At 33.5% G+C, this 18,344-nt stretch overlaps 1 protein-coding gene across 1 annotated transcript; it reads left to right on the top strand.

The window, feature by feature from the left end:
• Positions 1–2,287: 2,287 nt before the first annotated feature.
• LOC149203949 (uncharacterized) lies at positions 2,288–2,863 on the top strand. The gene has a single exon (XM_089400277.1). The coding sequence runs from the start codon at positions 2,362–2,364 to the stop codon at positions 2,761–2,763; it is 402 nt and encodes a 133-aa protein (XP_089256403.1). The 5' UTR covers positions 2,288–2,361; the 3' UTR covers positions 2,764–2,863.
• Positions 2,864–18,344: the final 15,481 nt, after the last annotated feature.

Genomic DNA, 18,344 nt, shown 5'->3' with positions numbered 1-18,344 from the left:
CACTAAAGACAACTCATATACATTGTGAATTATGCACCTTTTTCCTAGATAATTAATGCCATCTGGTTTCCCATGTGGCATATTGACACTGTTTAGATAAGTAGATCTTGCACATATGGTTATATACGTGATGTAATATGATTTGGTTAATTTGAGACATTACACTTATAAATTCACAAAATATATATTATTTAAATTATGATTTATTTATTTAATTATTTTACCAACTTTATTATTTTAAAATTGTACTTTTGTGTGAGAGATTGTTATTTGCATGGTAAAGATTTGTTTGTAAAATATTTGGTTAGTTTATGTAAGAAAGCGTGTCAAGGAAAGGTATATTTCACTTAAAAGGTTTTATAAACTAATTTGGGATATAAGTATAGTTGATATTTAATAATGTTACGGTTTTAAATTTAATTATTATTATAGACAAATGATTATTATAAATTATTAAATTGGTGTTAAATAAATTTTGTAATTTAATAGTTGGGGTTTATAATACGCTGTTTGATTATTTTTAGATATATTAAAGAGAGTGTAGTCTAAATGTTATAGGTTTTTGTTTTTGGGCTATGTGTTTTAGGTAATTTTGCTTGAAACCTAGTAAGGATTTGTTGAATTGCAAGTTTAAGTTGTCTAATTTACACAATTTAAGGTCTTTAAAAGCTTTTCATGGCACTAAATCCATTTATGCATTTGAAAATGAAATTTAAACAACGAAAAATTACAATCTCACAAAGAATTGTGTTTTCAAATTATAACGAAAAAGGCAGAGATATAGGATAATTAAAGTAGGATTACAAAAAGGCAATGACTCATCTCTCAAGAGTGGCGAGTCATAGAAATGGTTCCTACACCAATCAATAGGGAAAATGAGGTCCACAATGCAACACTTACCACAAAGGTTTATAATGAACATGTTGCTCATTTAAGCTTCAGTGAGAGATCTCATATCCAATTTGGCTTCTCACTACATTGCGACATCAAATTAAATTATTACAATCAATCAAAACCTTATCCTGAGTCCATAGTTAAATACTTGCTAAAAGGTCATAATAAAAATGTCATTCAATCATCCCAAATATATAATAAAACATTGAATCATCTCCTAAAAGATAACAAATAACTAAATTAATTATCTCTTAAATGACTACCAATATAAATACAATCCATAATACAATACACACCAATTTTTTTTATAATGAACATATCACTTGGTCGTTCTAAAATATACTAAAAAATAAATGTCTACTAAACTATATGAAATTTAGAAATCAATAATGGGCACAATGATTTGAAAGTAGAAAGTCCATAGTTTAAGACTTAATCATCATGCTTTATTATTTTGATGTTTCTTCCCTAAGTACAAAATAGATGTCTATGCAAAATCCAACCCATCTCTTCTACATGGGGTGATCATCTACAAGTAACTACATCAATGGAAAATTAGTCAACACCAACAAATTTACCTCGAGTAATATTTCATTATCAATTAACAATTTTTTATTTTATTTTGTTTTATTTAAGGTGTTGTTTAGCCAGGTCATAATTTTGCTCGGAAAGTTATTTTTCGCTTTCAAAAAATCTAACTATAGGAATGCTCAAATCGTTTTTTGATAGTGGAAATAGATTCAACACCATCAAAAACACCTAGGCACTTGACAGCTGTAACTTAGATTTCCCAAAATTACTATCGTTTTTTTGTCAAAATTTCCACAATTTTCCATAGAAAATTATAGCATCATATAAATGCTTTTTCAACACCATCAAAAACACCTAGGCACTTAACAGCTGTAACTCAGATTTCCCAAAATTTCTATAGATATTTTGTCAAAATTTATCAAAATTTCCACTATTTTCGGGAGAAAATTATAGTCTCCCAAATACATAAAAATACCATTTAAATACAAAAGCTATAGCAAAGCCATATAAATACAAAAGCTAGAATGTCCGGCCAGCCTGTGCTACCCGAATCCTGTAAAATAGCAATTACACTTGTGAATAGCGACACGATACTCAAGCGGAGCCTTACGTTTTGTTTTTGGAAACAAGAAGGTTTCTTGATATTTGCCACGTGGAAAAGGTCAGTTGCGATGAAAGCTGACAGTAGACGATGAAAACTGGCGTTACAACCAGGTTTCTTGATATTTTGCCACGTGGAAAAGGTCAGTTGCGATGAAAGCTGACAGTAGACGATGAAAACTGGCAATCGCGTACGGCACAAGTAAGTTGCCCGCCAAGCAAGCATCTGGTGTGTCTATATATATAATACCGATGCTCTGTGTGTCTCTATAGATATTCACCGATGCCCTCTGTGATTGCAAAGTTGAATACCTAGCGATCATTGAATCTGCCAAAATGCCTGCAACAGAGCCACGGTGCCCTGAAAATGAAAAGCGCGGGGGCGGCCTCTGGCGCGTCTGTTCGCTGGAAGATATACGCAAGAAACTGCTGCGATGGGAAAGGAGTCCAACTGCCCTGGAGGCCGAGGCCAAGGCCCTTGAATTGGAAAAGCCCTTTTCAGGGTCCTTAAATGGCGATGAAAATGAGGGTTTTTCCTCCAGAAATGGAGGGGCAGACGGCCCCTGCGCGTTTCAGTTACCCGTGCATTATCCTCGGTATTCCAAGGCCGATTACGAATCGATGCCCGAGTGGCAGCTCGACAATCTTTTTCATGAATACGGTTTGCCTATCAGAGGAGATTTGGCGTTCAAGCGGAATTACGCCATGGGGACCTTCCTCTGGCCTGACCAGATTTGAATAAAGGTTTGACGGTATATACATCCTGGGCTTGATTGATTGATTGATTCTGGGCAAAGTTTTAAAATAAATTTGAAAGGTCTGGAAGGCTTATATCTTATGGATGCCTTGTTAGTATATGAGTTCATTGCCAGAATCTCTTTTCAGTCCGAATTGTGTTAAGAGGGGATGTATATAACTGGGTTGGGTTTGCGGCTTTTGCATCTTAAGCTATTTTTGGTTTAGGTTTTGTTTACAGAGTTCTTTATTCAACAGGTTTTGATTACATGCTATTCTTCATTATTGGAGGTGTAGGGCTGTGCCTTCAGAAAAGTTCTGTTTATAGAAAATTCTTTATTCAATAGGTTTTTATTACAGGTAAAGCTTCATTATTAGAGGTGTAGGGCTGTGACTTCACAAAAGTTTTGTTTACAGAAAATTCTTTATTCAATAGGTTTTGATTACAGGTAATTCTTCATTATTGGAGTTGTAGGGCTGTGCCTTCACAATCTTATAGACGACACACGACATTAGTAAAGGGAATTTCTCCGATTGGATTTCTTCTTCATCGATTTTCTCATAGCCTATTCAAGTTCCCTTCAGCTTGGTCTATTCTATTGCTTGGGTCAATTTATTGTACATTGGAGGATGCAAATGCAACTTTGTATATTTGTAACCATCCCATTCAATTGATTATGCGGTTCATATCATCAATATAATTTGAGGCCCGATGCCCAAGGAATCGGCCTAATCAGGTCCACAGCCTTTCATTATAAATTATATCACGACTGTTATTAAAACACAGTGGAACAATAATATAATTTGAGGCCCGATGCCCAAGAATCAAGCCTAATCGGATCCATAGCCTTTCATTATAAACTATATCACGACTGCTATTAAATTCAGTTGAACAATAATATAATTTGAGGCCCGATGCCCAAGGAATCAGCCTAATCAGATCCATAGCCTTTCATTATAAATTATATCACGACTGTTATTAAATTCAGTGGAACAATAATATAATTTGAGGCCCGATGCCTAAAGAATAAGCCTAATCAGATCCATAGCCTTTCATTATAAATTATATCACAACTGTTATAAATTATATCACAACTGTTATTAAATTCAGTGGAACAATAAAACAAAAGTAGATTATATCACAACTGTTATTAAATTCAGTGGAACAATAAAACAAAAGTAGATTGCTGCATTGTGGTTGGATGAATGAATGGATGGTTTAGTTTAATTAAATAGATGACATAGATTCATAACCACCCATAGAACTGTAAACATCAAAATCAGTGGAACAATAAAACAAAAGTAGATTGCTGCATTGTGGTTGGATGAATGAATGGATGGTTTAGTTTAATTAATAGATGACATAGATTCATAACCACCCATAGAACTGTAAACATATTTTGATGGGAACTTTTGGCCATAGTAGGTGGGTATTTATTTTAATATTTTAGTTATATATGTGTTAAAAAATGCAGTTTGTTTCACTATGGAAGTAAAGCAAAGGTCCGTCTTTATTTCAAGGTTTCAGGTATATATGTGTTTAAGAATGCAGTCTTTTTCACTCTCGAAGGAAAGCAACGTTTGGGTATTGTTTTTCTTTTTTCTTAAATTTTTCAAGGTAAAGCAAATCAAGCACTCATATGCAATTTAATTGACTTTTGAACTAGCAAAAATCCTATTTCATTTGATTGAGAAAAATCTCAAGTCAGTGGAAGCCACAAAGCATGTTCATTTGGTGCATTCCTACTTTGTGATTAACAATGGAGGTGGTGCATTCCTATTTTGTGATTAACAGTGGAGGAGGCTAAAGTCAAATTCTTGATTATTGATAGTTGACTACTTGTATGCAAATTACACTAGGGACAAAATCCTTGTGAGCCTTATAAAGTCAACCGACAAACCATCCTTCCATGCTATTGAAGAACAAGGATTAGTGAGGTTGCAGTGAATTTTTTTTCAAGAATATAGTCTTGGTAGTTTTTTTAAAGACAAGTTCTCTATATAAAATTAAGACAACGATCAAAAGTTAAATTTCGCAAGAGGATTGATATTGGGAAAGTGACTGGGATATAAATTCCTAATTTATGGATCGTAATTTATGGATCATATTGGTCTTAGTTCAATTGTATCTTTGACCATAATAAAGTTGCTAGTACTTTGAAGAGAACTTTAACCATAAAAAAGTTGCTAATACTTTAAAGAGAAACTTGATTACTCAATATGGGTAAAACAAATAAATAAAGGTGGGAAGACCAAGGCCAACCATGCTCAACTTTAAGAAGAGAACAATCCGCTTGAAACAGGTAGAGATATATAAGGATGGAATGGATTGAGAAAAACTTAAAAACTCTACTAAAAAATAGTTTAATCGATTCCAAGGCTCTCTCACTGTAGCCATGGAAAATCTGTAGGCATGGAAAAATGAGACCAAGTAGAGTTCTAACCTATACACTTCAGATTCTCCATTGAAATGTGTTTCGTTCATGTGAAACTTGGGGCCACAATCTCTCATGCCGCATGCCTGTCATTTTCAAGAAGCAAAGTCTGTGGCTACATTGTGATTGTGAATTTCGAGAAGGAAGAAAATCAAATATTGCCTTCTTCAGCTGGTCTGATATTTCTATGCATATTGTTAAGAGTTTCTTTGTCCGTTGCGGGGGGGGGGGGGGAATCATTTTTCCCTTTTTTTATCCTTTTCAAAGCTGGAAGATCTGACGAGCTGGGAAAGTCGCTTCGGGAGTAAATGGATAAGAATATATAGTCTCTCTAAAGAAAGGAATTTTAATTTTTTCAACAACAACAAAAAAACGTGCTCTCAAGAGCACAAACCTCTCTACCTAACCATTACACCACATCCTAGGAATTTACAATGATCCCAATTTAATCTCATGTATTTTGAAAGGGAGTAGTCTACTGAGGCAGAAGAATTGCTGAGACGATCAAAAGTGGCTAGAATCTGTTAACTAATCCTCCGAGATTGTTATTGTATAATATGTAATTAGTTTTAAATTCCGTTTTTACTGTTAATAAGTTACCGAGACACAATTGTCTCGTACCTAGATTGCACATGTATAAATAAGTAATTTTATCATTAATACGATGCTCTTTCATTGTGGAGTTTATTTGGGCTTGTACAATGTTATCAGAGCCTCGTTTGAGTTGTTCCTAGACTCCATGTATTTGAAGTCTATGGCGTAAAGGAGACACAGAGCATGAAGGTTGCGAGGATAGTTGAATGTAGCAGAAGGTTAACCCAGTGGGACACCCAAATTATTGACTCTTCGTAAGTTTTATAACTTTCTGTCATAATGAAAGATGATTGGAGAAATTCAGTGGTATAAAGATTTTTGTTGGATTGTTGGAGTCGAAGCTAAAAGTCTAAGTTCCATGTATCCAAGGGCTGCTTGTTTTAATTTTGGGAGGCTTTATTTGCATTTATTGCATCAAACGAGAGTTTAATCACAGTAAGTAAAATTTCTAAAGAATAGCGTAAACAAGAGTTTAATCACAGTAAAATTTTTGAAGGATGGTATTTGCATTTACTACAGTAAACAAGAGTTTAATCATAGTAGAATTTTTGAAGGACGAGAGTTTGAGTAAAATTTCTGAAGGAAGAGTTTAATCGATAATTGAAGAGTGGTCAATTTTCTGGTCATTTGAAATACATACTTTTTAGGAGGCCATTGTTAAAATAAAATATTTGGAGGCTAATAATATTTGAACCTAGCTCTTTGCTAGACTATTTTTGAAACTTACCATTAAACCACAAAGCCAACTTTGTTTGAAACAAGAGGAGAAACAAATTTATATCTTTTCAGAAGTATTGCATATATTTTGAATTTGAAAGGATTTGAAGAATATTTGGCTACATAACAATTATGACTTCAATAGTTTCCATAGTTGGAGTTGTTCTTAATGGAAAAGAAAATTATCAAGAGTGGTTTAGAAAGCTTAAAAGTGCCCTTGTTTTTAACGATTTGTGGGAAGTTTGTCAAGGAAAAAAGGATAGTGACGAAAAAGAAATTGCACCGGAACCGCCTGATAATGAGAAGCAGTGTGCAATTTGGGATACAAAAGACAATAAGGCATATGCATTAATAACTGCATCGATGACAGAAGAGGTAAGCAAATGGATTATTTCTTGTGGTACTTCATTCGAAGCATTAAAGAAGTTGAAAGAATTGTATGATTCACACTCAGAACTCGAAATTATTCACTTATTGTTGAAGTTGTTTAATTTGGAGATGAAGCATAATGATCCTTTGTAGAGTGCCTCTAAAATAAAAGCCATTTTTCATGATATAGAAGCCATTGGAATTAAAGTAGATTTACAACTTACAACTTTTATAAAAGTCCTTCACCATGTCTATTCAAACTATTTGGAATCTCTCCAAGCTAGTGGGCAGTTAAAAGACATTACATTTGATAAACTAGTAAGCAAAATAGCTGAGAGAGAAAAAGGCTTTGGGAAGAAAGAGGATCCACCTAACTCTAATGTAGAAACTTTATGCCTTGCACAAAATGATCAGAAGTCTCATGCTGAAACTTCTAGAGGTGATAAAAGTAGTAGAGGTCGTGGTAGGAGAAATTATAGAGGTAGGGGGGCAAATATAATCAGGGAGACAGACAACAAAATGATAGACAACAAAGGAGTTTTAATGATAAACCAACTATCAAATGTTTTAGATGTGGTAAAATTGGTCATACTGCTGATCAAATGTTTTAGATGTGGTATTGGTCATACTGCTACTAACTGTAAAATCCCTTGGGAGAAAGTCAGTGAAAGGAGAGAACACTTGAATAAAAAGAAAGATCAGCCACCACTAGATAAGAGAAAATCATCAGAATCTGCACATTACATTGTTGCTCACTATAATTTTAATATGAATGATGTTTTCAACACTGCATTTTCTTCATGGCGAGATAGTTGGATTTTGGATTCAGAAGCCACTTGTCATATGACATTAGGTGATTTTTTTTTGAAAGATTCAACGATGATATCGCTGGTGTTATTTACTTTGCTGACAAGTCTCAAATTAAATCATCTGGCACTGGGTCTATTCGTTTGAAAATATCGAATCTTGTAGATTATGTTCTACAGGATGTACTTTATATTCGATAGTTTCAACGAAATTTGATGTCTCTTATCCATATTTGGCAGCAGGGGAATTTTATTAATATATTTGATTGCATCATCGAGATAAGAAGAGCATCTAATCATGTAGTTATTATGATCGGTGTAGAAGAAGGTATGCTTTTAACATTAAATGGTACTACTAATTCTTGTGAAAGTTACATTTTTGGTGTAGTATAGTGACATCCTGTCTCCTAGCTTGTTGTAGCATGCTCGATTTGGTCACTTCAATTATGGCACCATAAAAATTATGAAAAAGCAAGGTATTAAAGGTCTTCTAACAGTTCCAAGAAATATTACATCTTGGATGCTTGTATTATAGGAAAGCATTGTAAACAACCTTTTCATAGTTCTTTTAGATTTTCACGAAAATTAGGTCTTATACATTTAGATTTATGTGGACTTATTCCTGTTGCAACTACCAATGGAAATAAATATGTGCTGACATTTATTGATGATTACTTGAGAATGCGTTGGGTGTATTTGTTGAAAAATAAGTCACGAGTGTTTGAAGTTTTTAAAACTTTTCATTTGATGATTAAAACTGAAACTCAATAGAATATAGGCATTCTTAGAACTGATAATGGTGGCAAGTATAATTCTCATGTTTTTGAACAATATTTGAAGGACAATGTAATCAAACATCAGACTACCATACCTTATAATCCACAACATAATGGCGTCGCAGAACGTATGAATAGAACTTTGCTTAATATGGTTAGATCTATGATGTTCTTGAAGAATGTTAAGTTGATGTTTTGGGGAGAAATAGTGCTTTGTGCATCTTATATTCGCAATTGTTGTCCTTCTTCTGTCATCAATAATAAATCTCCTTATGAAATGTGGTATAATCGTCTTAATCGTCTTCCCGTTGTTCAACATTTTAGAGTCTTTGGTTCTTTATGTTATGCATTAATTCCTAAACATCAACGCAACAAGTTATGTGCTAGAAGTCGCAAATGTATTTTCTTGGGATATTCTGCTACTTCCAAATCTTATAGGTTGTATGATGAGGAGAACAAGAAGTTCATTCTTTCCAGAGATTTTATTTTCCTTGAATCAAATAAAAATAATTCCACTATTGATAGGCAATTGGCTAATTTGGAGAAATTTTCATCTAAGAAGTTCTATTTTGAATATGATAATGATGTTCCACACACTAAAGGGGGGGGGGGGGGTTCCCATTTTGGATTAGTCTGTGGTTCTTCCATCTTTGATTCATGAGAATGTTATTGCTGAAGAAAATTTGGATGATAGTAATGTTTTTACAGGACCAGAAACTGCTCTTAAAGACCCTGTTCTTGAGTCTGTTTTTCAAGATGAGCAACCATCACAACCACTTCAGCAACCTTTATGAAGATCTACACGTGCTCGAAAAGTTCCAAGCAAGTATGATTATTTTGAAACAGGAATGTCTTCTAAAGGTGATTCAGGGAATGTTTCTCATGACTGTGAATTCAATCTTTGTAAATTAGCGAACCATTTTGTTGTTAATGACAAAGAGAAAAAGGTACGCAAATTGGTTAAGGCTTTGTATGGACTGAAACACACATCTCATGCATGGTATGAAAAGTTAACTGAACACCTTCTCAAGTTGAATTATAATTTATTTGATCTAGATGGTGCAACTCTTTTTGTTAATAAAATTGGAAAGTCAGTTGTATATTTGGTTGTGTATGTAGATGATTTGATGATCACAAGAAACAATGATGACTATATAGCATTCGTTAAAAGAGAATTATTGAAATTTTTTGACATGACAGATTTGGGTTTATTACATTATTATTTAGGGATTGAAGTTGATCAGAAACCCAAATATATTTTCATTTCTTAGAAAAAGTATATTGGGTAGCTATTGGACAGATTTAGGATGCAGGATTGTATTCCCATTGCTACTCATATGGAGCAGAATTTGAAGCTTACTTCCACTGAAGGAAGTATGTTTGAAGATCCAACAAAGTACATGCAATTTGTTGGAAGTTTGAATTTTCTAACTACTACTCGACCTGACATAGCTTTTGTTGTATGGATACTTTCCAGGTTCATGCATAAGCCATGTGAAGGTCATTGGAATCTAGCAAAGCGAGTGCTCAAGTATTTGAAAGGCACTTGAACATATGGCATCAAATATTCAAAAGTTGCAGATTTCCATCTCACCGGCTATTCAAATTCTGATTTTGATGGAGATAAGGAGAATGGAGTCTCTACTTCTGGTTATTTGATGAGTCTTGGATCAGCATCTATCAGTTGGATATCACACAAACAATATGTTTCTGCTGATTCTACCACCGAATCCAAATATGTTGCAGCAATTCAAGCTACAAAAGAAATCATTTGGCTTCACAAAATACTTGAAGACTTGCAGGAGAAACAAAAAGGTTCAACTCCACTGCTCATCGACAACTCTTCTGCAATTCAGTTAGCCGAGAATCCCAAGTTTCATAATCAAAGCAAGCATATTAACACCAAATATCACTTGATTCGACATTATGTAGAGGCCAAAGTTATTCATCTGACTCATTGTCCTACTTCAGAGTAGATTGCAGACATATTTACAAAGCCACTGGGACGTGAAAAGTTTGAAAAGTTTAGAATGTTACTCGACATGTCAGATGTTCCTTCGGATTAAGGGGGGAAAGATAACTAATCCTTCGGGATTGTTATTGCATAATATGTAATTAGTTTTACATCATGTTTTTACGATTAATAAGTTACCGAGACACAATTGTCTCGTACCTAGATTGCACATGTATAAATAAGTAATTTTATTATTAATATGACGCTCTTTCATCGTGTTCTTTCATTGTGGAGTTTATTTGGGCTTGTACAACAGGCAAAAAAAATTCAATAAATTTTGCAGTAGCAGTGTTTGAATCATGTTTTTGATGATGGAAATGGATTTAGCACCATCAAAAACCTTTGGGGCACCCAAAATCTTGATTTGACATCTGTAACCTAGATTTACCAAAATCCTTATCAGATTTTATCAAAATCTTTGCCAAAATTTCCAAGATTTTGAAGGCAAAAAAAAGTCTAGTTAAACTACAATTTTTAAAAATCTCCAAAGGGTTTTACTTGTCATGCAATCCTGCACACCATTTGCAATTGTGTCCATCATTACTAGTGCGTATTTAACAGGTCATCTGTGCACACAAACTGAGGAGTGGGCCAACTCCAGTCTCTCTTAAATGATGATAATATGATGGTTCAACTATTTAAAAATTTAGAAATCTAGGATTGCTTGTTCAAGGTGGTTTTGTATAGATACAACTCAAATGCCATGAATCTCATTCCAACTTGGGGCAATATTGCTAGTTAAATTTGATCGTCCACAGATGATTTGGTGAAAAGAACTCTCCTTCTCTACCACACCAACCTACGCCCATCGATTGATAGTGAGATTAACTTGTCGTATAAACACTTATATATGCTCACTCTTCAACATTGGGTAAGCACAAGTGTGGGTTTCAAGTTCCTTCGCAGGTGTGAAGCTTTATGTCCTTTAGAACCATCATCGCACCTGCAATTGAATCAACACCAAAATTATTAATTTGAAGACAAGATACTTTCTAATTATTTATTCAACAAATATCTTTCTTATATTTCACTTACATAAGTTAAGCTAAGATTAATAAAGGAAGCATTGCACTGATATTGAACTTTTTGAATATATAGCATAATGTTGTGATAATTCATAAATATTGGTATGATTATTTGGGAAGTATTGTAATTTTATTGGAATATTAGATGTTTCAGGTGAACACTCTCAAATGACGAAGTGAAGAGTGTCATACCAAGTATAAATGGAGAAAAGTTGTACAAAATTTGACCAGGAAAATCCGGGCAACCTTTTACATAAATAACATAATGTTGTGGTAATTCTTAAACATTGCAATGAATACCGGGGATTGGGACATCCAATATTTCCGGTGAACACTTACCCATGCATAGGGAAAAAATGATGAAGTGAAGAGTGTGACCAAGTATGAATGGAGAAAAGATGTACAAAATTTGACCATCATAAAGAAAAAGGATTGTGAACATTAGTGTAAATTAATAAATAATTATTATTAATAATTAAGTTAAATAATTAATAGTTTTTTTTTTTTCTCTAGAGAAAATCCAGGGTAGATCAACCAAAAGGGATCACATCCTACCCTAGTAGAGCCTAACCTTCAAGGTATCGAGGAAAATTAAATCTGTGACCTCGAAATGGCCAAGTACTTTAGCAACACCTCTACCGATTGATCTAACCCCGAGAGCTAATTAATAGTTAAATTATTAATTATTAATTTAATATAAATAAAATTACAAGTAAAAAAAGGTTTTAACAAATAATTATTGTAAATAATGTTAAATCAAATGAATAATATATATTAGTAAATTAACAATACGAGTAATTACAAGTCTAATTTTACAATAAAATAATATAATTCTTATTAATATAAGAATTTAACTAGAGAAATGAGATATAATATTTGTTTATAATTAAAATAAGATTTAAAAGAAAAAAGTATAAAGAAATAAAAGAAAATAATTAAATATTAAAATTAATTATTAAAATAGAATAGAAAATGTATGATTAATATTGATAAACAAAGAGAATGGATTAGGAGAGGAATAATGTATATATTTCCATTGATAAGATTAGATTAGATTAGATTAAGAATAGTGTTAATAATATTTTAAGAATTGAAATTAACTAGAAAAAAAGAGTTTAAATTAAGAAGCCTAGACGTATTTTAACTTTGGATCTACCAAGCTAAGAGGGATCAAATCTCTCTCTCTGATGGTGCAAACCTATTTTATAATGAAAAATATGTGCTCTCTCCGAGCTTGGTAGATTTTGAATTAAGATAGATCTAGGGGAATTTATTTATTAGCATTTAAATAGGCCACATTGGAGAAGAATACCATGGGAAAAAACCATTGGTTGGAGAATTTTATGTTTTTATGGTTTTTTTTTTTGTTTTTTTGAGTCAAAATGTTGAACATTACAAATCTCACCGCATCTTTGCACAACTAGAATAAATGAAGGAATTAGATAGTGCCCCCTTCCCCTTTCTCTGTTCCCTATATTTTTGGGTTGTTTCATCCTTAATTCTATTTAATTCCTTCCTTTACTCTATTTAATTTAAATTCATTTTTCTACTTAGTTTAAATCATTAAAATATTTCCATTGGTAAGATTAGATTATTTTTTAGCATGAATATTTTTACATTCAATAATTTAATGTTCATGAAAACTTATGGTAATTGAATTATTGGGCATATCAATGAACACAACATACAATTTACCAGAAGTTTTCATCCACATCAAGATTAAATTAAATTAAGAAAAGAATACTTTAAGAATTTAAACTAACTAGAAAAAATAATTTAAATTAACTAGAGTAAAAGAAGGAATTAGATAGTATCCCTTCCCCTTTCTCTGTTCCCTAAATCTTCCAATTATTTCATCTTTAATTCTATCTAATTACTTTAATCAAAATCCAAATTCCTTTTTTTTCTAGTTAGTTTAAATCCTTAAAGCATTATTAATTCTATTCTTAAAAATAAAATTATTAATATTTTCAGAAAAATAAAATTTAAAATATATTAATAATTTAAACTAATTAGAAAAATAATTTAATTTAAGTTAACTAATAATTAAGCTTAAGGCGTTTCCTTCTGGAAGAACTCCCCCAATTACCATTTTGTACTCTTGTTCACCCTCAAATCCATTGTTAAGACGATTGAACAATGGTTTTCTGTCAGATTAAAACAGTTAAAAAACAGTTTAAAAAAATAGTTAATAAAGATTTAGTTAAAAAAACTTCAAAACCCCTCCTCGGCTGGAATAGTCGGTTATGTCTGCCATTTGCATTTGCAGCATTGGGATGGTTTGCATGGATTTTGTGTCTCATAGTTGGAGCAACGTCACATTTTTTTCATAGGGGTTGCAGGTAGAGGCGTGTTGGGACCGTTTGGGTGGCTGGTTATAGCTGAGAAAAATCTGATGGAACAGATTGCTGTGTTCCTCCATTCTTACTAGCAACTTGAACATGAGAATTCAGTGGTCTAATGATGGGTGGTCTTGTTATTGATACCCTGGGTGTTTGTGTTCTATTTGGCTTGTGCTTCGGTGACGCGACCTCCATCACTGTGAACATGGCGTTTATGGTGGTGTTTTCCGCGGAAGAAGAATTTCCTTAGCGGATTGGGGTTGTTTATATCGGAGTTGTCTATAATGCGATTTTTTGGAGATTTTGGTGATGGAATCTGGCGGAAAAAATTGAGGTTAAATCTTAATTTGTATTATTTAAAATGGTTTTTTAACTGTATATTTGGATTTAGCACCTGGAAAAACCATTTGATTGTGCAGAAACTAACTATCAAACTTGCAATTCCAATAAATTGAAAAAACCCACCAAAAAAACTTCCAAAATATCTCATTATAAACAACTGCCTTCATATCCACCAGATAAAAATGTCCTCCGCCGTTTATGTTGACGCCGCCCCCATAAACAATGGGGACAAAACCCCAGGAGGTTGCAGGTTGGAGAGGCGTAAGCCCCACTAGGGCCTGCGGGGCCACGGCTCCGCAAAGGTCGAGGACGAAGGGAAACATTGAACTCGTTCCTTTTTCAAAATGTGTTGCGGAGGTTTGGTAAATTGAAGAAGGTTTTCTGGTAAATCTGCAAGCGAAAGGCTGAACCCCTCTGGTCACATTGATTGGCATCGGGATATGGGTTGTCATATGTATACTGAATTCAACACTTAACAATGATGATTTTCCTCTTTATATTTTTTTTCTTTATAATTCTTTCTTTTATGAATATAAAGCGTGTTTTGGTTTTTTTTAATCTGAGTTTCTGTTTTGGCACAACTCGCTTAGAGCCTTTAGGGTTGTGATTGCTTAGATTAAATTCGTAAGATGTAAACCTTTTATGATGCTTTAAATATTTTATAAACACTTTTCCTTATTTTTATATACAAAATCAATTTAATACAACTTCTTCATCCATTTCCTGTATTAATAAATAATAATATAATATTATAATTAGTTACACATCTCTTCTTTAAAATTAAACTCTCACCCAACATCCTTATAATTAGCTCACATTTAGCTTGTAAGAATTCTAAAATGAACCTTTCACAACAGATCTCGTTAAAATGAACCTCCTTTCACATCACATCTCGTAATGCTGGGTTTGGTGTTCTCTGGCTGTCAAATAATCCCTGAAATTGTGTGATCTGTTTTTCCGACAATATTCTTAAAAACAAAGGATAAAAAATTGGATTCCAACAAGTTTGATTAAAAACAAATAATTAAATATTATTAATAAAAAATATTGTCAACAAAGGGTATTTAAATTTTATATGGAAGGCTATAATACTTTAAGAAATTCCTAAAAATAATTTGGCAATGAAATAAATACCAAAAAAATCCTCCCAAGAAAGAAAGCCTTTATCTTGGCTTAATAGGCCGGATCTATAATATATTAAATGTCCTTTGCTTCGCTAATATATGAAAGCTTCTTTTATTGAGGATTTCTCATGTAAGGACATGATTGTGACTGACCAACCAGGTGAAAATTTACATAACATGACAGGACATGACAAGACAACATCTCTTCCATAATGGGCGAAAATTTACGTAACATGACAGGACATGACAAGACAACATCTCTTCCATAATGGGCAACATCTCTTCCATAATGGGGTAGGGAGTCCCTCTTGGTTGAATTAAAATTCTATGGTTCATAATCATGGTTTGTGTTTGTTAAACTAGGCCATGAATATAACCTTAACATATTCATTCTTTGTGTTTGGTAATCAAAATACAAGTTTAAAACTTAATTTTTTTTTTATTCATAACAAGATACCTTCTAACCAACTATCTCTAATCAACTAAAAAAAAAAACCCAGAAGCAAAAACTAATCCAACAATAATGTAGCATAAGGCTAAGATGAGTCTAAAATGTCTTGCTTCATTAGGAATGCACATTCTCTTTGGATTGAGAGATTATTATGTTAAATTTGGAAACTAGGGCCAAACTTCACCTTCGAGAGCTCATATGAGGCCACTGATATTTTTATTGGATTCCTCTTTCCGAGAGAGAGCTCATATGAGGCCACTGATATTTTTATTGGATTCCTCTTTCCGAGAGGTGTACAATTGATCTAAAGATCATCTCACTATGACATGTACAAATATAATTATGAATTTATTTCTATTATGGACAATGGTGTAGGATTGATCGAAAGATCACCTATTCTAACATGTACAAATGGAATTATGAATTTATTTCTATTATGGACAAATTGTCAAGGTCGAACATCCATCTAATTTAGACCCTCAAGCCCACAACATTGCATATAAATAGAAGGAGTCTCGTCCTCATTTAGACACTTCACTTCACTCACATATCTCTCTCTCTTTTCATGATTGGGTACGAATTTCTGAGGCAGCTCTCCACACGTGCAAAGGACAATTCTTTTCTGTTCCTGTGTTGACCAACGTTGATTGAAGTTGCAGGAAGGGTTTTGAACAACGTTGTCTAGCAACATTGACCTGTTTGATTGCATTTTTGTGAGGGATATCTCTATTTGGGTAGGGCACATTTTTGGGCACAAAAATCGAGGCATACCATACTGTTTGACTAGCATTGACTGCAGAAGGGTTTGACTATAGCATTGAATTTCATTGACTAGGTTTGACTGAATATTTTTGCACTATTTTTGGGCTGATTTGATTTGTTGTTGGAGGTTGAGTTAACCAAATTTGACCGAGCTGTTTTGGAGGTCAAAATCTATCATGTTGACTAGCGTTGACTTTCTGGTTAGGGATTTCTATCGCTGTTGTTTGATTTGACAAAATTCACTTTTATTGGGCAAGTAAATATTGCATATTGTACTCTCTCTCTCCCTGTTGAACTTTTGAAGAATAATAAAAAGAATTGATCAAAAGGGTTTCCCCACATTGGGGTTTGTCCCTGGCTGGTGCCATATCTTGTGTCCTCTTGTCTTGGCTTTTCTTATACTGTTATTGTTTATGTTCTATCTACATTTTACTACCATGTTGATGTGATTGCTAATCTGGAAATTGATATTGTGCTATAAGAAAATTGAAGTAAAATTTCTCTTAAGCATAGAACATACCATTGTTATCTAAAATTAACATGGTATCAGAGCTGAGGTGAAGACAAAGCCCAAGCAAGAGTGAAAAGAGAAATCACTAAGAAGAGAAATCATTGAGATTTGTTGGACAAGAGTCAATGGCCTCCACATCCTACTTCAAATATGATGACAAGCTTCATGATAAGTGGAATATGTCTCTTGATTTGACTTTAGAAGAGCAAGATGTTATGGACTATGTGCAGGGAAAGATTTCTGAACCTCCTTCTAATGCATCGGTTGTTGCTAAGACAAATTACAAGAAGGTGAAGTCAAAGCAAGGAAGATCATCAGGGATTCTATTCATAAGAATTTAGTTGCTTATGTTTCTGATTTGAACACATCAAAAGAGATATATGACAGGTTGGTTGGCATGTTCAAAGTTAGCAATGCAAATCAAGTTCTCTTTCTCAAAAACAAGCTGAAGGATATAAAAAAGGGAAGAGGTGAAGACATTCAATCCTACTTCATGAGGATTACTGAGATAAAAAATGATCTTCTTTTGATTGGAGAAACTATTGTTGAGAGGGAGCTTACTCTCATTTCCCTTGGAGGACTCCCTCGTGAATGGCACGTGTTCAACACTAGTATTCTTAACAACAATAGGATTCCAGGTTTTGAAGAATTATTGATTATATGTTCTCAAGAAGAAACAATGATGATGGAACTAGATATGCCTTCAAATAGGAATGATCCTGTTGCATTCTTCGCTCATGCTAAAAAGAAGAGCAATGCAAGTTCAAAGAAGCAATGTCAAGGAATACCAGGTTTCAAGAATGGAAGGAAAGGAAGGTGCTTCATTTGCAACAAGTTTGGCCACTATGATAGGGAGTGTCCTAATAAAAGGGATACACTTCATGATGATGACAACCACAACAACAACAATTTCAGGGGCAACAACAATCAAAGGAATAGCAACTTCAACAACAGAGGAAAAAGGAATGCTTCTGCTACTCAACATGGAAATGCTCGCCCTCCCAAGAGATCAAGAAACTCCATGCATGATGAATCTAATGTTGTTGATAACAAGTAAAAATAATTTTATCTTATATATGCCCTCTCTACTGCATCTCCTCCGGACACCTTCAAAAATTGGTTGATTGATAGTCGTGCCTCAAGGCACTTCACTGGGTATAAGGAAGCTCTTTCAAATCTGATTGAAAATGATACAAATTTGGAAATTATCCTTGGAGACAATGCCACCTATCTCGTGAAGGGAGTTGGGAATGTTACTCTTCAATTGAATCAAGATAAAACCTTTCATCTACAAGAAGTACTATATGTACCTGATC

The sequence above is a fragment of the Pinus tabuliformis genome, chromosome 2_1 (genome assembly GCF_031772625.1).
Source record: "Pinus tabuliformis cultivar Carrire ecotype Pingquan chromosome 2_1, CPIR1, whole genome shotgun sequence".
Classification (NCBI taxonomy): Eukaryota; Viridiplantae; Streptophyta; class Pinopsida; order Pinales; family Pinaceae; genus Pinus; species Pinus tabuliformis.
Note: the sequence above shows the minus strand (reverse complement) of the source record. Positions and strands in the feature narration are given on the sequence as shown.

Coding starts and splice junctions, on each gene's coding strand:
- LOC149203949 (XM_089400277.1), top strand. CDS start 2,362: ATGCCTGCAACAGAGCCACGGTGCCCTGAAAATGAAAAGCGCGGGGGC.